Source organism: Sphaeramia orbicularis, chromosome 5 (genome assembly GCF_902148855.1).
Source record: "Sphaeramia orbicularis chromosome 5, fSphaOr1.1, whole genome shotgun sequence".
NCBI classification, from domain to species: Eukaryota; Metazoa; Chordata; class Actinopteri; order Kurtiformes; family Apogonidae; genus Sphaeramia; species Sphaeramia orbicularis.
Window position 1 is genome coordinate 12,978,036 of NC_043961.1, and position 23,310 is coordinate 13,001,345.

The 23,310-nt window shown below is 37.0% G+C and overlaps 1 protein-coding gene across 1 annotated transcript; it reads right to left on the reverse strand.

The window, feature by feature from the left end:
• Positions 1 to 3,690: 3,690 nt before the first annotated feature.
• On the reverse strand, positions 3,691 to 8,819 carry prok2 (prokineticin 2). The gene is made up of 3 exons (XM_030135495.1): positions 8,625 to 8,819; positions 5,634 to 5,759; positions 3,691 to 4,119 (listed from the first exon to the last, which is right to left on the reverse strand). Exons 1-3 carry the CDS (start codon positions 8,817 to 8,819, stop codon positions 3,994 to 3,996), a joined length of 447 nt encoding a protein of 148 aa, XP_029991355.1. The 3' UTR covers positions 3,691 to 3,993.
• Between the last annotated feature and the right edge of the window lie 14,491 nt (positions 8,820 to 23,310).

Genomic DNA, 23,310 nt, shown 5'->3' on the forward strand with positions numbered 1-23,310 from the left:
TTCACCTGCACACGCCGTCATGTGATGCATTTGCAGGTCGGGGTATTTTTGGTTACACCGTGTATCTTCGGGCTACGCAGGCTGTGCTGTGAAGCTGGGGAATGTGACTGTTTACTGTTATAGCTCTGATATTGACCTTTTCAGTTTTTCTAAGCGCTCTGCTACACTTCTGACCTTTTGACTGTGTTTGGATTTTTGCTAAAATACAGTGAGAGTGTAGCTTTTTATAGAAAATAGCTGGTTGGGTTGGGCTGGTTTTGCAAAGTCAGATGATTGAATTTTCGGTGAAGTTCTGCCCTTTCCATGAACCCTTATTTTTATTTTAGCTCAACAGCCAGTAGGCCATGAGTTATCACAAAGGCACTGTGTTGGGTGTCATCTTCATCATCATCTTGTCGATTAATTTCAAATTTCATATCAAATCAAATCAAAGTTTATTTATATAGCACTTTACAACAACATAAAGAAGCTCATGTACTGTAGCTTCTTTGGGACAATTTCTGCATAGTTTGTTCACAGTTTTGAGAAATGTAGGTTTTTACGAATTTTTGAAATATTAAAGTTTGCCTTTACTTATAATGGTCCATATTTTGATGGTTTAAGACTGTGTAAATGGTTAGCGATATCAATATAGTTACTGTTGAGCACTGATAGGAAGTCATATATGGACTTATATTTGATTGAATTAGTTGTAGGGCTGCAACTATATGAATCTGTAGATTATTTTAATAACTAATTGATTCATCGGATAAACACTAAAGACTCAATTCTCAAAGATCGGTATTTAACCCAAAGCAATATAGGCTGCAGACAAGCCAATAATGATTACATCCCCAAAATGGCTTTGAGTTTAGTTAGCGAGTGGTAGCCCGCTACCTAGACTTATTATGGCTAGAGACTAGCAAGATATAGTCTTCAACCAGCTCCGGTTATAGGCTATCAAACTAGTGTTGTATCTATTAGTTCCAGTCAACGATAGGTAACGTTAGTCTGGTGGCCTGATAAACAGAGATAGATGGAAACGTTATAATTACAACAATATTGTCTAACTAGTTAGCGGGCTAAAGTTATTATTTTTAGTCAACGATAGGTAACGTTAATCTGGTGGCCTGATAAACAGAGATGGACGAAAATGTTATAATTACAATGATTTTATCTAACTAGCTAGCGGGCTAAAGTTATTAGTTCTAGTCAATGATCGGTAATGTTAGTCTGGTGGCCTGATAAACACAGATGGATGAAAATGTTATAATTACAACAATATTGTCTAACTAGCTAGCAGGCTACAGTTATCATGACACCTAGGCTACCTTAAGCTAAATTTACATTATGTTCCCGGTGGCCATGACAGCTCCGTCTGCCCGAAACATAGTGCGCTGTGGGATTTTGGCCATTTTTTTCTCCATATTCAAGTTTTGTTACATAAATATAAAGTTTTGTTACGAAATTTCGGGCAAACAGGGCTGCCGTGGAAACCGCGAAAATAATGTAAACCTAGCTTTAAAAATCTGTCCCGGCATCCGAAGCCTCAGCCATGCTCCTCTGTGTTTTCCTGTTACACTACACAGCGTGTGGGCATGCCTCAATACTAACATGCTCAAGACCCAACTGCCAAATTTGTTGCTAACTCGTTTAAGAATCGATTTGGATTAATTTATAATCGATTTGTTGTTGTTGCACTAATTAGTTGAATTATTCTCCAGTGAAAGTGCCACCCGCTTCTATTGGGAGATTGCGCTCCTGCATCAAGACCTCAGGACTCACAAAACCTTGTAAATTCAACTTATTGATTCTTGATAGAACATACTGGTAAGGTACAGAGACACTGTTCCTATTTTTATATACTGTATTATCGTCAGTGGTGAGAGAGAGGTCATTTTTTGATCAACTTTAGATTATGTACTAGTTACACATGATGTTTGTCAGTTTAAAAGTCAGTTTGTTGTAAAACTGTTTTAGTATCAGACTGAAAATACACACCTGAAAGTCACAGAGGTGACGTCATCATAACTGTTTCTGTCCATGATCTGTCCAGAGTCTGAGGATGTCACTGCAGTTTCAACACAACCAGACTGGACATATTTTCACCTCTTAAACACATTTCTCACCTCAGTCTAGAAAAACAAAATAAAATATGGCAAATCAGCGGCCATTTTGGTGTTAGTGGCATGTATCATGTATAATAAGAGATGCAGTCCATTCAGCTGTTTTACAAAAAAAACACATTTCTTTTACTATCTTTGCCAGAAACTGCAATTTTCCTGGCTTGTAAAACTGTCTTTTTAATTGACAAACATATGTGTAAATATGGTTTCAGTGGAGGAGGCAGGACTCTTTATATAGTCATGGAAAAAATTATTAGACCATCAAAAGTCATCACAAACAATGGTTATGCAATCAAGTACAAGTACTAACTCCTGTGTGTATCATGTGACTAAAAACAGACAGAAAAGAAAACATGGAATGCCTAAAAGCACTGTTTTTGTCAGTACAATGCCATGGATATTGATGTAAGAACTGAAGTAATTTTCGTTATTATCAAAAAAACATGGAAAATGGATAGATATCAGCTTTTCAATTAAACTCTCATGAGGTATTTTTGTTATCATTATATTTGTCCAAACAAATGTATCTTTAGTTGTACCAGGCATTAAAATGAACAAGAAACTAAAGAAAACAAGGGTGGTCTAATAATTTTGTACACTGACTGTACACACAGCACCTAGCATTAGCATTAGCAATTATCATTAAAAGGTTAACTTGCTTTATTATCTCTGCAGGGGAAATTTAGTCTCTGCATTTTATCCAGCCTTGTACACACACAGTACCTAGCATTAGCATTAGCACATAGCATACATTAGGAGGAGTGAGGTGCCACTGAAGTCGCTCCAGACTTTCATCGTACATGTTTTTGATGGCGTAGAGAGAACAGGCAACAACATATAAACATACATCATGAACCTAATATCAGGTTTCTGTGATCTAGAGGATGTTGAGATGTTAACGTCCTGCAGATTGAGGCTCCATAACATTACTGAGTGAATCATCATCTCCCATTAACTTAGCTTTTTTTCTTCAAACTTCCATTATCTGGGGTTTTGCTTGATCACAGATCATTGAACGCTGTCCCGTCTAGAGCTACAGAAGACAGATCTCCGTTCCTAAAGTGATGTAGTAGTGGTAAGATTGATGTGAATCATTGCTTTACACACTGGACAAATCTAATTATAGCTCTGGGCTTTGAAACAAATGCTGTGAATCATAGCCTGACAGTGATTAATTCCATCCCTGTGAAGACACGCTGCCAAGGTGAATGTAAGAAAAGACCCATCTTCCTCGTCACTGAACGCAAATTAAAATGCTCTCGTTGTTTGTCTTTTTTTTCGTAAGAGGGTTAAAACGCTGCCAGGAAACCATAACCCAGCTTGTTCTTTTTCCCTCGGCGTGTCATTTTATTTTCAGTGAATAACTCTTCACATGTGTTTCTCCTCATGTTTCCCTAGAGGGCAGCTGAAAGCTCACCAGAAACTTGCAACAACAACCGAGACATGAAGCCCAGTGTAAAAACAGCACAATCTGTCATTTTAAGTTTGGATTATTGTCAATGCCAATACGCTAATGAGATCCAAGAGAACGACAGACGGCTTGTTTCCATGTTTATTTTGACTAAAATAGATATCAAATCAGAGAAATGATTCAATATGAGACACAAAAAATCATATCTTTTTATAACAGACATGTAGAAATAAGCATTTAATATGCAAATGTAAGTAAATATCCAAAATGGCAAGAAAACTATAGGATGTGGTTTCTTCTAATAGTCATAATACAGTATGAAATACAAAGAGAAAGCTCAGTTTAACCTGAACCGAACCAATACGTTATTAAATATTCCTCTTTAATTAAAATGATTCCATTAAACCAAAATGGAAACAGGCTTTTCAAGGCAGATAAAATAGTGCAGGTAGCAAATGGTGTAATTAACGGAGGCCGTCAGAGGTAGTAGTCTGGATACTTGTACGGCGACAGGCATTTGGATCGTCCTTCTTCGATGGTGATGCAGGCGAGGTTAGGGAGGCAGGGGCAGGTGTGGTGGAGTCTTTTACCGAAGAATGGAATCTGAAGGAGCAAAGACAAGTGCTCAGGGACCGCATTCTGGGTCATTCCTCCGCTAATGCACTCGTCAAGTACAACTCTATTACACACAGTACATACAGGGTTCCAACAGGCTTCTACCAGTTACATTTAACCCATAAGGACCCAGTGTGACACGTGTGGCAGTTCCCAAATGAACTTTTCTCTATATTTAAGCATCCTTAAGTGGTTTATCACTATTTATTGTAATATTATCCTCTGTATTTTTTGTTTTTTTTTCAATGAAAATCAGGTGTTTTCCAACATTTAATTCACTGATCATGTTGATGTTCATAAAAGCTCAGAGTGAAGCTGAGGATTATTCAATCAAAAATACAGAAAACTGCAGAAAAGGTGACTTTTTCAGTAAAGATATTAACTTAACATAAATCCAGTGTCTCCATCCACTGTCATTGATCCAAATCTATGGGTTTTACTGGTGAATCAATGTTGTAGAAGATGACGGTGTTTCCACGGTAACTACGGAGCCTTTGAACCTCCAAATGGGTCATATCTGGTGACCATGAAAAGATGAAAAACAGCATTTTACACCAATTACTTACATCTATTGATAAGATTAGTGGATCAACAGGTATTGAAGTGTTTAGATCAGTAGATGGTTTGTGTTGCCAGTGGATGTTTGGGTCTTTATGGGTTAAAACTATTTAAGCACTACAAAAATCTAAATCTTACCAAGTGTATTTTTCTCATTTCTAGATAAAATATCTCATCACACTTAAAATAAGACATAATCACTAATAAGTAATTTTTCAGTGAGATATAAGAACTTACTTTTAGACAATAGATCTGGAAAATCTTTTTTTTTTTTTTTTTTGCTTAATTCAAGATTTTTTTTGCTTAATTCAAGCAAAAAAAAAAAAAAAAAGTCTGCCAATGGAAGAAGTGAAATTTATCTTGGTAAGATTTCTTGAAATAAGATTTTCAAGATCTATTGTCTAAAAATAAGCTCTTATATCTCACTGAAAAGTTCCTCTTTAGGTGATTATGTCTTATTTTAAGTGTGATGAGATATTTTGACTAGAAATGAGAAAAATACACTTGGTAAGATTTAGATTTTTGCAGTGAGACTACTTAGAACAGAATTGAATGTCCATTTCACAGCCTATTTCACGGCCATACTGGCAAAAATGTGTGACTCCTAAAATGTAGGAAAATGTATTTATTTACTCCAACGCCTTCATTCCCACTGTTCCGAGTCATTTCTCATAGAGGGCAACAAAGTCAACTATAATTGTTTCCTAATTTCAGTATAAATTGCAGTCGACCAACGTTACTTTCTTTGCATCTTGGACATTTCTCAGATACACTTTAACACAATACAGCAAGCAACTTTATGGCAATATAACTTAAAACCTACTATATCAAATTTAACACATTTTAAAGACTTTTTTTTGTAAGGTATTAAACCCAGATTTGTAAATTCAAGACTTTTAAGACCCCGCAGGAACCCTGTACATAACATCAGACGTGGGTCTCACTTTGTGGCTCATCGGGTGACAGTCTTCTCCTTCCTGTCCCATGGGCGTACACATACGGAGGCTGCGGATCCACAAACTCACCGCGCAACACATTCCTCCTCCGCACTGAGAGTCCTTCTCACAGGCCTTCACATACACAAAGGACCACAGGTTAACACTAACACACTGTTCACGTCAGAAGGTCACGGACGCGGTGAATTTACAGTAATAAAAACAGCCTGAAATGTCAGTTGTTTTCCCACAGAATAAAATTAGTGTTTACTTCTATGTACAATGAGGCTGATTTGGTCCTTTTTAACGTTAAGCATCATGTGTTCAGTAAAAAGGACACGAGGCTGTATTAAAGCAGATGGTTTTTTTTCTCATAAAGCAAAAAAAAAGCAAAAAAAAAAAAAAAAAGGAACACCTTCTATCTGCTCTCTGGAGTCATAATTATGGATTAATCACCCATTGGTTAATGTCAGATAAGATACACGGTGTACATAGATCTGTGTTACAAAACTGGGGTCAAAATAAAGTCCAACCAAAATGACAGAAAGATGCAACAAGACAAAAAATACACAATAGACAAAATAATTGAAAAATAATAACGAATAACAAAAAACTGACTAAAAGTAGAAGAAAAATGACAAGAAAAACAATATGTAAAAGATAAAAAAAAAGATATAAAGGGCAAAAAAAAGAGGCAACAAGAAGAAAACTGTGTCAAAGCTAAAAATGATGTAAAAGATGCAAAATAAAAAACACAAAAGAAAAAAATGACACATGCAACATTAAAAAAAGACAAGAAATGAACTAAAAGATGCAACAAGACAACAACGGCATATGACAATTATGACGTAAAGGACAAAAAATCCAGGAAATTAAGAAAAGAAGATGTAAACACAAACAAAAACATGAGGTCAAAAATATCGTTAAAGACAAAAATGACAAATGTGAAAAAATTATGTAGGAGACCAAAACTCAGTGAAAGACAAAAATGACATAAAAGCAGCAATAAGGCAGAAACATGGTAAATATGTCGTTAATTCATTACATATTTTTATAAATTAGGGTCCAGAAGTGATATAACATTTATTTTTTGGAATCTAGATTCACTTGTTTTATTCTTTCACTTTGATGTAAAAGATGTGGGGAAAAAATGAGGTAAAAAATGCTAAATAAAAATATCATTAAAGATAAAAATGACGAATGCAAAAAAATGATGTAAGAGACAAAAAAAATGAAAGACAAAAATGACGTAAAAGTAGTGACACCATGGAACGTTGTACATATGTCATTAATTCATTACACATTTTTATAAATTAGGGTCCAGAGGTGACACATTTATTTTTTAGAATTTAATGCCACGGTTCACTTTTATTTATTCATTTTGATGTAAAAGATGTAAAAAAAAAAAAAAAAAAAAGACGTAAAAAATGCTAAATAAAAATATCATTAAAGACAAAAATCACAAATGCAAAAAAAATGATGTAAGACAAAAAAATGACATAAAAACACAGATAACATGGAAACGTAAATATGTAGTTAATTCAAGACATTTTTATCTATCTATCTATCTATCTATCTATCTATCTATCTATCTATCTATAAGGCAGAAACGTTGCAAATATGCCGTTAATCCATGACATTTCTCTATAAATTAGGGTCCAGAGATGATACAACATTTATTTTTTGGAATTAAATTCATACTTCACTTGTTTTATTCTTTCATTTTGATGTAAAATACAAAAAAAGTAAAATAAAAATATCACTAAAGACAAAAATGACAAATGCGAAAAAAAAAAACGATGTAAGAGACAAAAACAGTGAAAGACAAAAGCGACATTAAAGCTCTACAATCCTATTTCCCATATCTAGGTGTGTCTCTTCCATTCCTCCTCCCTGACCTTCTTCCTCTACACCTGAAGATCCTCTCTCTCTTCACATTAAACCCCATCCATCCCTTCGATTCCCTCTTTTCGAACCAAAACGTAGAAATAATCCACTTCAAGTCTACTGAAGGAATGTGCTGTGAATGATTATGGACGAGCAGAAGAGGCAGAACAACTCCTTCTTCTGAAGTCTATCGGCATGCAATGTTACGTAATACAGTTAAATTCAATTGTGTTATTTTTACATGAGCAGGAAGAGGCAGGTGGCTGATAGTCGGCGTTTAATTAGGCGGGAAATGCGTGCAATCCGCTGTTCCATTGGCCTGTATTAATGGCAGTGTTATTACATTATTAGTCATATCATATCTCAGCGGCACACACAGGACCGCTGGTGATTGATTGTTTCTGAACGTCAGGATGTGAGGCGGAGTGGCAGCCCTCACTTCGGATGAGATGAATGGAGCAGAATGAAGACGAACGGCAGTGATTTCATGTGACAGACGTGGATGAAAATCACTTTCTGTTTTATGGCTGCATGTCACATCAGGAGCAACGCGTGACGGGGTTGTTGTGACAGGGCTGGGTGTTTTATTAGCAGGTTATGGTGATTTATGAGCAAGGAATTAGGGACGTTCTGGTTCGGGTGGGAGAAATCCTCCATAGAATAAGTTCCTAATATATATTTCATATTTACGTTTTGTACAGGGATAAATAACTGCCTTCTGTCCTGTTATTTCTAATAATAATAGTCTATATTCATGGCAAAAAATATATAATTATTGTATGCGTGGTAAGATTTTTAATCCTCTTTAGATTAACTTTTTCACTACATGGTTGAATAATGTGAAAATATGTAAATAAATTTTGAATAAAGTTAAGGTAAATAAGGTAAAATTCAGCTAATATAGGCACTTGGGATATTCTTTTTGCCCTAAACTCTCATAATTTAATTAATTTTTTTTCTACCACCTCTAAAAGTTTCTTCTAAAAGTCTTTTTTTTTCTCTAAAGAGTAAAAAACTCATTGAAAATTCACCTTTCTGTAACTTCACAGTCCCTCCATTGTCCCAAAATGCAGAGTTCTACCATCTACCATCTACCTGTTTGCTTCCACTTACCCCTGTGATGACGGCCGAAGATCCGCGAGATACCAACAGCAGTGAGAAGAGCAATAGGAAGAAGTACTTCATGATGAAGAAGTGTGTTGACGCTCCCGTGCCCTCCAGTTGGAGAAGTGAGGATGCTGAGGCGGTCGGTCTTTGCTGCATGTGCATACGTGACACACTGAAGAGACAAGTGGCCTCCAAACTCATGTGTTGAGGGGCTGGCGGAGGTTTATAAACCCAGCCTGCCATTCAGAACTGAGTGAGTCACTCACACCAGCATCATGAAATAAGATGTATAAAAAAAGACCAAGGTAAGCCTTAACATGACAATGGCCTGTGTTTGGATTATCTAAATATGCACGCGTCCTTTAAGGTTGACTTCTATACTAGAAACACAGGCGGTTTTAGACACTAGATAAAAGAAACCATTTGGACATATTCAGTGTGGAATCCTGTTATATTTCTGCGTCATGTATTTTTTTTTTTTCCTTTCTTTTCACAGACCAAGGCCACGGTTTCCATTTTGTCCTTTCAAAGCTCCCACCTTTTCAACTACGAGTAGTGACAATGAATTCAGTTCCTGGACATGAATTTTTTTTTTTACGGCTGCTCTCATCCCAGAATATTCTGAAATGTAATAAGGACTTAATTATCTGAATAATAATATACAAATATTTCAAGAGTATAAAATGAGAATTTGTCTTTTTCATTTGCAACACATCTGAGTAATGAAGCTGCTGATCTCACAAACCAGGTTCAGTTTTTCACTTCACGCAAATGTAGATGTATCACTGAACCAAAGCAAAAGTACTAACGGACTAATTTAAAAAAAAAAAAAAAAGTTTGCTGCAACTGCTCATGTGAAATAAATCCTTAGGGGTCTGAGCCTCCTTTGGCCGCCTTAGAACACTTTTAATTTTGCCTTTATATACCACATAAAAAATGTTGACCCTAGCCATGTTTATATTTCTTTTCTAGCACAACTTGACCTTCTTGAACTGATAATTACTTTTCATTTTAACCTACTTTATTAACATATTGGACCAAAACATACATAAAAATCATCAACTTAACAATAAAAACTGCAAACATGCTTAATGTACTGTTTTGGAACATGAAAAATTCAAACATAATTTGGAAATATGAACATAAATATAGAATTGAATATTGTTGTACTATCAATTTAAAACTATCATTTCTCCAGTTTTACAGGGTTTATCAATGTTAGACTAATACTGAGAGTTTCACATCCGTACTTTTAACTGAAGTTAACTGAACTGAACTGAGTGATATTTTGCTTTTTTAAATGGAATTATGCATTTTCAAACATTTCCCTGTGGTCTCCATAAACTGTAAATGCTCTGCTTGGGTCTGAATTCTTCATTAATTCAACTCCACAGGTCCATCTTCAACCCTATTTCTGAGTAATGACACCAGAAAGGTCATTTTGAGTGTTGGCCCTTTAAATGCACATGAGCCACTTCATGCCCCGCCCCCTCCAGGTTGTTGACTGTGCTGCTCTGTCCCGTTCAACCAACAACTGAACATTTTAGGTAATCGGCTCGAAGTTTGGACATATTTTCAGTATGGACTACAACTGCTGCTGCTGATAAACAATTATGTCGCACTCGGAGAAATGTTCGTCAGAAGTCTTGACCTTATATGTGCAAATGTCGTCATGTAACTAGTTATAAAACGTAACAAATTAAGCAGGAATTAAAACAGGTTGTAGAAATCCACTTGATTTTCTGCTAAAATGAATGTAAAGATAGCTTTGTAGCACCTGGAGGGTTCAAATTCAAACTTTTGGAAATATTAGGGTCCAAGTACACAAATAAATGAACCAAAGACTAATAAAAGTGCGTTTAGCAAAATATGACCCCTTTAACGTACGTATTTACCATCAACTACTTGCATATCGTCTCTTTATACTCATTATGAAGTATTTATTAATGACCAAAGTTGTAGGTTTCAGCTCTGACTCTGTGAAGATAAAAACCCCACCCCTCCCCAAAAAATATACACTTAGTCTATATCAAAATTAAACCATCTCTTCTTGATTTCTCAGTAAAGATTTGATGCACTGATGGAAAAATACATAGTCCTATATGCAAACACTGTTAATATGGGCCCTGATATGGAGGATCTTATGACGTAACATTAATCTGGGTTGTTTTGTTTTTCCAGATGAACTGTCACGTTATCTTAACTAAACTTCCTAAATGATGATGCCTGTAACTCTGTAAGTGATAATTGGTTTCTCACCTAAAACTCCACTGACGCTCTGCTTCCCTGCAGACAAAGTGATTCATTAATGGTGACAGTTTCATTTTAGGAAATTTTAATTCCATGTTATGTTAACACTTGCTGAAAACCTGACTGTTAAAAGCATCTATATATAGTATTTCTGATTTCACATATTTAACCCACAAAGACCCAGTGCTACTTTTGTGGTAGTTCCCAAATGATTTTTGTCTCTATATTTAACATTTCTTAAGTGATCTGTCATCATTTATCATGAAATAATCCTCTGTATTTTGCATTTTTTCCAGTAAAAATCTGTTTTTTTCCCAATATTTCATTTACTGATCATGTAGATGTTCATAAAACCTTAGATTAAAATTGAGGGTTATTAAATCAAAAACAGAGAAAACTGAATAAAAACTGACATTTTCATCAAAACATACCATTAACTGAACATAAACCCAGTGTGTTTATCCACTGTCACTGATCCAACTCCATGGGTTTTACAGGTGAATCAATGTTGTAGAAGATGATGGTGTTTCCGTGTTCACTACAGAGCCTCTGAACGTCCAAAAGTCGTCTGGCAAAAATCAAGTGGATTTCTACAGCCCGTTTTAATTCCTGCTTAATTTGTTACATTTTATAACTAGTTACGTCACGACATTTGCACATATAACATTCGGTTGTAGTCCATACTGAAAATATGTTCAAACTTTGAGCCAATTAACTAAAATGTTCAGTTGTTGGTTGTATTAATGAAAACAAGTGGCTGAACTGGACAGAGAAGCATGATCAACAACCTGGAGGGGGTGGGGCGTGAAGTGGCTCATTTGCATTTAAAGTGCCAGTGCTTAAAACTACCTTCCTCGTGTCACTACTTAGAAACAGGGTTGAAGATGGATCTGTGGAGTTGAATTAATGAAGAATTCAGACCCAAGCATAACATTTACAGTTCATGTAGACCACAGGAAAATGTTTTTAAATGCATAATGCCATTTAAAAAAGCAAAATATCACTCCTTTAATATTATTAGCTCCGGCAAGGAGGTTATATTTTTGTCAGCATTGGTTTGTCTGTCCGTCTGTCCATGTGCAAGATAACTCAAAAAGTTATGGACGGATTTGGATGAAAATTTCAGCCAATGTTGATACTGGCACAAGGAACAAATGATTAAATTTTGGTGGTGATCGGGGGGGGGGGGGCGGCACTGATCTCCCTTAGCGGAGGTCTGCGCTCTCCGAGTGCTTTTCTAGTTTTCCACTGTGCAAAGCTGTAAACATTAGGTAATGATGTGGCTTCTGGATCATTGGTAGCAGTTTGTAATGCACGCAAAGGAAACCCCCAATTCTATGACAGACTTTATGCCATTATGAAGATGATACAAATGAGTTCCTCAATATTTGGCACAATTCTGTCTTTCCCTCATTAATATTTCATTACTTATTGGCAAGAAGTAAGGATGTTGTACATGAGTTACATTCTACTACTACCTTATGAGACCCATTGTCTTGAGCAACATTCTGTTAATAATTAAATGCCACATATGGAACATTTTCCTGAGCAAAGAATCATGACTTCACTGAAATGCATCTTCTATCCTTGCATAACAGTCTGTTCACTCAGTTCTCTCAGTTACCAGTAGTTACCAGTAGCTGTGGCCATAAATGATTTCTGTCAGGTCAAAATGACCTGGATCTTTGGTAACCAAACTCTCATCAGTATGTTCTTGAGCCAGAGTGAACATTTAAGCCAAATATGGCATTCCTCAGATATCACGCTGATAAGACAGAACAGATATGAAGTCTTGTTGAACGCAACAAGACCTTGTCACAAATTCATTTCAGTTCATCCTTGAGCACAAGAAAACATTTAGCCACATATTGTAACCATTCCTGAGGTATGACCAGCTGACCTAGAAATACAGCATTAACACATCCTTGGGCTCATACAATAGTAATCCCTGTAAAATCATCACTTCTGACCTTCTAGAAGTGTTGGTCATGTACACAGCTCAACCAACAAACATCCCACACATTTCTTTGAACCACCTTTTTTTTTTTTTTGCTACAACCTTTAGGCTATTTCTGTCTAGAGCTGCATACATTTCTGTTCAGATCTTGTACTGATGGCAGTGTCAGACCACTGTGCAAAGTCTTCTCCATCACATCCCAGTAATTCTCAATGAGATTTAGGTCTGGACTCTGTGATGTCCAAACCATGTGTCCTGCTCCTGAACCACTCTTTCACAATCTGATCTTGATGAATCCTGGTGTAGTCATCTTGGAATATGTCTGTGTCATCAGTGAAGAAAAAAATCCACTGATGTCCAGATCTGGTTATTTAGTATATTCAATCTCAGCTGACCAAATTTTATGGACACATAACGTTGTAAACAAGCATCTCCAGATCGTAACACTGCCCCCACAGGTTTGTACTGTAGGCACCAGGACTAAGACATACACTCTGGAACAGGGTCAACCTAGACGAGGGCTGTAACGATGTCACGGTGTTACGATTAATTGCAATTTTAAACGTCACGGTAAATTGATTGTCAAGGCAGCCAAAAACCGTCTCATAAAGTACAGTAGATTAAGAGTGGAACCAAAGACACGCCAATATGGGTTTCCCACACAGAACAAAAGTAACATTACACAAGCGCTGCATTCAACATTCCACAAGTGAAAATGACAGAGAAGGAACCAGCTGACCGTCTGTCTCAGGGGGCGGACATATTTCTGAACTATCTTGACCATAAATATATTTTCGATGTGGGCTCACTTTTGTTTCCATAGAGTTTGCATTTACTATTGTCATCCACGCAGCTTCAGGCTACCATTGTGTAACCCATTCACAACAATCTGGCTGCACAGCTTTTGTAGAGGAAGGCTGTTCTTCTCTATCAGTTCAGACTGTCATACAAGCTTCAGGAGGGTTAACTTGTGAATTGATGCAGTAAATACACTTTATTGATCCCAAAAAAAACTGCATGAAATGAAATGAAAGTTAGCTGAGTTTCTGGAGGTAAAAAGGTAAATGAGCGTCACAACAGCAGGAGATGTAGAGGAATTAGTAAGTTTCACTTTCACTTTGCAAAGGGACGTACAGGGTGGGGAAGCAAAATTTACAATATTTTGAGGCAGGGATTGAAAGACAGTGTATGACCAATTAGTTTGTTGAAAGTCAAGAGAATTTATTTGCCACAAGAAAATTTACATCATAGAAAATGTTTTTATTCTATGTGTCCTCCTTCTTTCTCAATAACTGCCTTCACACGCTTCCTGAAACTTGCGCAAGTGTTCCTCAAATATTCGGGTAACAACTCCTCCCATTCTTCTTTAACAGTATCTTCCAGACTTTCTCGTAATAGTTTTGCTCATAGTCATTCTCTTCTTTACATTATAAACAGTCTTTATGGACACTCCGACTATTTTTGAAATCTCCTTTGGTGTGACGAGTGCATTCAGCAAATCACACACTCTTTGACGTTTGCTTTCCTGATTACTCAAAAAGCAAGTTTCTGAAAAGGTATGGATAATAGTGTTAGGTATGATTATGACATCAATATCTGTTTGGTTTCAAAACAATTGACGTAGTGCCTGCTGAGAAAAAACAACTAAATGTTCATTGTAAATTTTGCTTCCCCACCCTGTATATAGTAATGAAAACATAATCATGAATGTTATATTCCACTTCTGTGGTTATAAAGCTGCACGATTTTGGCCAAAAATAAAGTCTCGATATTTTTTCCTTTTAAAACTCAATTTTCTGATTTGATTTCCATGATGGGTCCACAAAAGTTGTACTAATGTAAGTCAGTGACAGGCATTAGTCATGTGTGTGTGTGTGTGTGGATGACGTAGGATGAATGATTCATATGCAGTTATATTTAAATTGGGGAACCATATGCGGAGACCTTGGGTCCGACCCAGGACAGGCTGGAGGGATTATATCTCTTGGCTGGCCTGGGAACACCTCGGGATTCCCCCAGAAGAGTTGGTGGATAAGGCTGGGGAGAGGGCTGTCTGGGCAAAAGTTTCTGAAAAGGTATGGATAATAGTGTTAGGTGTGATTATGACATCAATATATGTTTGGTTTCAAAACAATTGACGTAGTGCCTGCTGAGAAAAAACAACTAAATGTTGATTGTAAATTTTGCTTCCCCACCCTGTATGGTCGTATAGTCTGCACGTACCCGTTGTGAGGTACATGCGGCACGGACCGCACCCCCGCAAAATAATTGTACTAATCATGAAACCGCGATTATTTCTCTGTCGATAATCGTAGCACCAAAATAGCTAATCGTTACATCTCTAACCTGGACTCATCAGACCACATGACCTTTTTCCATTGAAACACAGTCCAGTTTTTATTCTCTCTAAAACAGTGGTTTCCAACCTTTTTTGGCTCATGACCCCATTTTAACATCACAAATATCTGGTGACCCCAGACATTCAAAACGGAGACATTTTTGGGGGGGCTAAAATGAATTTGTTTTTGATCATGTAATAGTTTGCTATACTATGCTCCAAATAAACATTAATTTTAGATGACATTTATTCTATATAATGTATATTATTCTGGACGGAGGCAGAAAAGCCAGGTGTAGATTACTGCACAAAGTGAGAATTTGATTTTCCTTGGTCAGGATATGTACAGTCAGTCCAGCTTGGATTTACAAGGCTGACAATTAATACTGAACAAACAATAACTCAAACTATGAATTACGAAAGAGCTGCAGCATCTGAAACCGACCACAATGAATCAATGAATATTTGAAAGATAAACAGAACCACAGTGCTTCAGTTTCAGTTTCACAGTTTGTCATGTCTTTTATGGATTGTGATTGTCTCTCTCAACTCACCATATATTTTTTTAATAGTAAATGTTTTATTTTTATTTTTATGAATGACTAGAAATTTCAGGTGACCCCATTTGAATTCCAGGTGACCCCACTGCTCTAAACACTGCTCTAAAAACTGATGGTTGATTAAGAAATGAGAAGCTCCTCACTGCATCAGTTATAGGTTTAAAGAACTGAAACGGATTATTGTCTAGGCTGTGTATTTAGCAGCAGAAAGTCATTTTTTCTACTTAGCTGGCTTATTCCTGATATTCACTTAGTAAATATAAATAGCAACTTTCATAATGATTTATTGTCATCACTTACTGATGGACATGGATAAAAACAAGACCGTTTGCCTTCACTGCGCAGGATAATGCCTAAAGCTAACAACTTTCTGACACTTCATATGTATTTTACTGACACAGTCAATCAACACATCTGATCCATATCTGTCTTCATGACAACTCAGCAGAGTGACACTGACAACTGAGTCACACAGGAAGACACAAATCCCACATTCACCAGTGACCCATAAATGCCCTGTTCTTTTCTCCCAACTTTCATAAAAAATCATATCAACTGATAATACACTAAGAACTGAAAGTCACAGCGAGTAGGAAAGACAGTAGGGTGGAATGTTAACTAGACAGAGGTTTTTATTAAAGCACATGAAGGACCAAAGCAGAAAATTAAATGTGTACCACATTCGGGGGAAAAGAAAAGGTTAAAAGCTCTAAACACTATTTGCCACTGCTCAGTTCTGTCATTTTCTATGAGGAGCATTAGCATTCAGTTGCAAATGCTGCAAAGATTTTTTTTTTTTTTCCTGAAGTGAAGGGCAAAGTCAAACCCAAATGGAAAGTTAACACAGAACTGCTGCCAGGGGATTTAAAAAGAAAGTCTATTTGAAGGGAACAGATCCATCTGCATTGAAGGCAAGATGCTCACTGCCTCAAATGAATTAAAATTATAAGAGTTGATTGCAACGCTGAGGTTTTGTTGAGTTTTTCTCACTGTTGCCTGGAGACAAAATTAATCATTATTTATCTTTCTGGCATATGGACTGATAAAAGTATTTTCAGGTGACGCTTTCTCATTTGTTTCTTTAATTATCTCCAGTAATTCAGAGTAGGATCTACTGAATAAAAAGAGCCATTAATCACCGGAAACACACAAGAAACCAAAAACTTTTTAATCAGCCTCATCCTGCTCCTTCATCTCGGGTGCATTATTCATCCCAGAACATTCAGAAATTAGGCTTTAAAATTTATGCTCACAACAACTCATAAAGCCTTCCGTTCCTCTCGTACTGATCATGTAAGTTAGGGATGTGCGATATGATGATATTAGATCGTGATGGATTAGAACGTATTGACAATCCGACAAAGCAGAGAGATTGTGGAATCGTCTACAACAGGGTTTCTCAACCTTTTTTTAACTACGTCCCACTAACAGCATCATCAGCTGGAAAATCATGTCCAAAAAAATTTGTGGGATGGGATGGGGGGGTAGACAATGTGCTGGATGCTATTCAACCCCCCCTTCGTGAACCTCAATCCATGATTGGGGGGTTTATATAGTTCTGTAGATAAACCTGTGAGAAAGTGAAAGTGAGCTCCCCTCACCTTATCATTGAGTACCAGCTGCCCCCCGAAAATGAATTTGCAACCGTGGGTTGTGGGGGCAATGTACTGGATGATATGCAACCCCCCCTCGCAAATATGCAAATTAGTCTCAAAAATCAATGTACAGACCCCTCAGGTCATCTGGATCTGGTCTGTTGTCAGTTCCCAGAGTCAGAACAGCTTCTATGCTCCACGTGTCTGGAACAAACTCTCAGAAAACCTCAGATCAGCTGAAACACTCAGTTTATTTAAATCCAGGTTAAAGACCCACCTGTTCTCAGCTGCATTTGAATAGTTTTTATTCTTTTAAGCTTAAAGTCTTTATGTGTTTTATCTGTTTATCTGTTTTATCTATTTATCTAATTTTGTTTTGTTTGTTTGTTTCTCTCATGCCTATACTTTTTATTGCTTCTGCTGTAATGCTTTTAATGTTTTATGTAAAGCACTTTGAATTGCCTTGTACATGAAATGTGCTATATAAATAAACCTGCCTCGCCCTGCCTTGCCTTACAGAATTGCAATAAAATCAAGATCGTGATTTTATTTTTAAAAAATCCTGATAATATTTTTGCCATATCGCCCACCCCTACTTTGGAGCCAAACCCATCTGGAACCAGGACTGTCCTACGTCTGTCCTGTTACCCCAAACTTCTGAATAGAAGTCCAAGGATACTGCCTTTATGAAAACTCTAGCCGCATGCCCTCTCAGTATTAAATATTAAGCATTCCCTGTTAAGAATCTCATTTACTGTCTTTGTAAAGCAGATTACTCAAATTCCAGACTGGGAACATTATGTTTCTCAGTAAAGTGTCATGAGTTTCATCACATTCATCATTAAAAAAAAACGATACTTAGTACAACTACGTCTTGTACATCCTGTGCAAAACCACATCATACACTGTCTGACATGAGATGGTGGTGGAGTGTAATGATGTCATGGAGAAAATTGTGTATTATATTAACAAATATGTTTTTATGAAGGACTCAGCTTTTGTGAGGGTGTTCAAGGACATGTTTTCTCGTATTTACAGTATGTGCATGTTTTAGTAATTATGTTCTGCACATAACTGCAGGTAGCTACATGAGGATATATGAAAAAGACTGGACAATGATCTATTAAAATACAGAGAAGGATTTTCAATTAACCTCATTCATAGAAGCAGATGGAGCAGAGGCTGCATCAGTTGTCGCGTCTGGACTTTAACTGTCAAGGCCTATCCAGGACTAAACATAATGAATATACAATTTTTGTTCAGTTTTCTACACTTTAGCTGTTCTTTATTCATTCATACACCGATCAGCCATTACAGTCTGACTACTGGTAGGAGAAGTCGTTTTAATGTTGATTATCTCATTCCAATAGGACCAAACCCCAGACCAGTAAAAACATTCCAACCACTGAAAGGAGAAGAGTTAATAATATTGATTATTTCATTACAATGGCACCTGGGTTGAACATATATTAGGCAGCAAGTCAACATGTAGACCAGGAAGTTGTGTTAGAAACAGCAAAATGTCAAGAGATGGGATCTGAGTAACTTTGACAAGGGAGAAACTGATGGGGAAATCACTGGGTCAGAGCATCTCCACATTTTGTTGTTCATTCCTAATATAAAGTGGTTAGTACCTACCAAAAGTATCTAAAGAACAACAACCGGATCTCAACCAATCCAATATGTATGGGAGCAGAGCATTATCACCACCTAGGGATGGGAATCGAGAACTGGACCTTTATGAGAACCGGTTCCCAGTGGCTCACTTCCTTGGAATTGACTACCTGCTTAATGATTCTGCTTATCGATTCTGCCTTCGTTGCGTGTGTGTGATGTCGTCACAACTATGCTGCATTGTTCTGGTTTAAAATGTAGCCGACATGGCATTGACGCAGAAATGCTCCAAGTATGGCCATATTTCACACCAAAAGACACGAGGGCCACTTGTAAAACTTGCAAAGACACAGACGAATTAGTGAAGAGTCTTAAGTTTCACTTTCACTTTGTACGGTCATATGGTGTGATCCCTGAAGTTCTAGAAGGACAGCGGTAGACCTTCACGGATCAGAACATGTCCCACAGATGCTCAATAATCCTAGGATTGGGATGTCCCTCCTTAGCCCATTTTTGGTTAGTACATACCTTTGCAGACCAGGAACACCCAACAAGACCTGTAGTTAAGGAGATGCTCTAACCCAGTCATCACCATTACAATACGACGTTTGTCAAAGTTGCTCAGTTCCTTACATTGGTCATTTTGCTGCTTCCAACACATCAGCTTCGAGGACTAAATGCTCAACCCAGCAAAAGATACCACTGTAATAAAATAATCAGTTTTATTAAGACTTCTTTCAGTGGTCAGAATGTTATGGCTGATCAGGGTTTGCAATTTTTGTTCACACCATACATTGAAAGACCAGTTTTCTTTATACAACATTAGGAGAAATATTTTGCCAAAAGTCTATTCAAAGCTAAAGCATTAACATCTGATGTTTGGATTGTGTATCTCCACTAACGGCCTAAACCGAAGTCAGTTCATGGACATGGATGTGATTACTGGTGATCCATCCGAACCAGTGTTTGTGCTGTTTGTCGCTGTTTGTCGCTGTATTTCTAAGGTTTTATTTTCTTTCTCTTTCCATTTTCTGCTCATCCCAACTGGTCGAGGCAGATGGACGACCCCCCCGAGCCTGGTTCTGTTGGAGGTGTTTTCTTCTGTTTTCCTTCCAACTGTCGTAAAGCGCTTGCTCTTGGGTGATTTGTCTGGTCATTACTTTTAATTGAGATCATTTTGTTTTGTGATTTGGTTTTATACAAATGAAACTGGATGTAATTCAGCTGATGCACAATGTTAAATTTGTACCCCCTAAAAAGTAGAAACACAGACAGATACAGGACACACAAAACCTGTAGACATGTGTCTGAAAACCCCAGATTACTACATTAACCCTTTCATGCATAGTGGTCACTACAGTGGACAGTTATTCTACAGCTGGTCTCTTGTATATTTATGGATTTTGTTGTTTTACTTGCATATCAACCAACACAGTGGATACTTATGCACCATTCCATAATACACTGCAATTCATACCATTACTGTAACATTCCTGTTCTTGATAAACCTGATCTGTAGCAACATATTTGAGTGTAAATCAATTGCTAATTGTTATTAGACTGCAATTAACAGGTTGTTGTTGTTTTTTTCTTTTTGTTTTTTACATTGTGTTTTGTTGTTTTTTGCACATTATTTGAGTGAGTAATAACTACTATTATAGTATGTTAAAATATGAGAAAACATTAGATTAGCAACATTAAAAAAAACATTTATTTCCTAGTTTTCACACAGTATGTCAGTAAATACATGTTTCTTTGCTTCAAAAATTAAACGCATGGTGTCCAGCTGAGTGGACATTTTTGTAACTCCATGAAAAACAGGTTCATAAAAAAAATTTCAATCACATTGTTTTTTTAATGCCTAAAGAAGATTAAAAACTCTCAGGAAAAAAATCTTGATTAAGGTTCTCATAATTCATGCATGAAAGGGTTAAGCACATTTCCAAGCAATATTTTAAAAAAATTCTTAATGTGACAAACACAAAGTTTAGATATTTACTAGGGCTAGGACTTAAATGCAGTCATTTTATTTAATTAATTACAGGAAAAATAATGGCATTTAAAAAATAACTTATTTAATCGTATTTTATTTTTACACTACAGACAAGCACGGATCCCCAAATCCAAATATAACTGCATGAGGATCACTCATCTTACATTGTCCACGCATGGATCTGTACTGTGCCGTCTTCTTCCAATTCAGGTCTGGGTCATGGGGCCAGCAGCCTCAGCAGAGTAGCCCAGACAGCCCTCTCCCCAGCCTTATCCACCAACTCCTCTGGGGGAATCCCGAGGTGTTCCCAGGCCAGCCAAGAGATATAATCCCTCCAGCCTGTCCTGGGTCGGACCCAAGGTCTCCGCATATGGTTCCCCAATTTAAATATAACTGCATATGAATCATTCATCCTACGTCATCCACACACACACACATGACTAATGCCTGTCACTGACTTACATTGGTATAACTTTTGTGGACCCATCATGGAAATCAAATCAGAAAATTGAGTTTTAAGAGGAAAAAAAATCGAGACTTTATTTTTGGCCAAAATTGTGCAGCTTTATAACCACAGAAGTGGAATATAACATTCATGATTATGTTTTCATTACTATATACAGGGTGGGGAAGCAAAATTTACAATGAACATTTAGTTGTTTTTTCTCAGCAGGCACTATGTCAATTGTTTTGAAACCAAACATATATTGATGTCATAATCATACCTAACACTATTATCCATACCTTTTCAGAAACTTTTGCCCATATGAGTAATCAGGAAAGCAAACGTCAAAGAGTGTGTGATTTGCTGAATGCACTCGTCACACCAAAGGAGATTTCAAAAATAGTTGGAGTGTCCATAAAGACTATTTATAATGGAAAGAAGAGAATGACTATGAGCAAAACTAATACGAGAAAGTCTGGAAGATACTATTAAAGAAGAATGGGAGAAGTTGTCACCCGAATATTTGAGGAACACTTGCGCAAGTTTCAGGAAGCGTGTGAAGGCAGTTATTGAGAAAGAAGGAGGACACATAGAATAAAAACATTTTCTATTATGTCAATTTTCTTGTGGCAAATAAATTGTTATGACTTTCAATAAACTAATTGGTCATACACTGTCTTTCAATCCCTGCCTCTAAATATTGTAAATTTTGCTTCCCCACCCTGTAAGGGGAGAGTCATTGTTTGCAGTGTCTTTAAAGGAGTCATTTATTCCAGGTCCACCATGTTCCATTGCCATGTTTCTACAGTAGCTCTATGTGGAATTCATCTTACTGTTTTTTAATTTGTCTGAGTGTGGACCAGAGTTACTAACGCTTTAACTAATGAGTCCAGAACAGACAAAAGAAACATGTAACTAGCAGATGAGGGACACCTTGGGTATCCATATGGCATCCACTTCAACATGCAGGACACCATACGGATGTAAATGTGTCAGGTGATGTCATTAAATTTCTTTTTTTTTTTTTTTTAATTTTTGTCTTATTTTGGCTCCTTCTATGATCCATTTCTTAACCCTAATGAAGTGTTTTTATATCTAAATTTAAACTAACTGTAACTATGGCATTGTCTAAACCCTAAAATGTGATGCTCTGACCAAAAACCAGTATGTGACAAGTTCACAGTGGGAATGTGAGGCTCATCACCACAGTGACAGCTGCCACATGGCATCTCTTCGGGTGTCTAGACATATTTTACAGTCCCTGATGCATCCCCTCATTCTGCCTTCCGCTACCATCTCCAATCTCATTTGCTCCACTTATATAAACATGTGAGAGGGACACATGCCACCAGATTACAGGGCTGCGGTCAACGTTAGATTTACTCCGCCAGAGCATGTCATCAGCGGCTCAGTCCTTTCAATGACATAATGTCTCTGCTGTTAGCGCACCACGGTCACAGCAGGCCTCCCCACTTATTTTGTTCCACTCAACATGCCAGCATCACTCATCCACATACACACATACACGCTGTTATTTATTTTCTAAATCACGCTTACATGACCCTCTTGTGCAAGAGGTTTCATGGTGGCTCAATCTGGGAAATGCTGAGCCCCCACCTGCTGGGAGTGTCTCACAGAGCAGATTAGGAAGGTGATCATGTGGGTTTTTTCCCCCTTGTTTCAGTATAAAGTCTTATTGCACAGTACCAGCTGATGTCACTGCTGTAATAATTACAACCAACTATACAGTAGATGTGTATTTTAAAGGTTGGTGTACTTATTGTTTGCTTAATGTCTTAGGACCCCATTTTTAAGCTATGGACAACTTCTGGTGTTACCCTTTTTACATAATCATATCTTGCTGTAAATTATGAATACAAGTTACATACGTATTTTTAAATGATTTGTAAATAAAATGTGAACTGAACTGATTGTGCGTG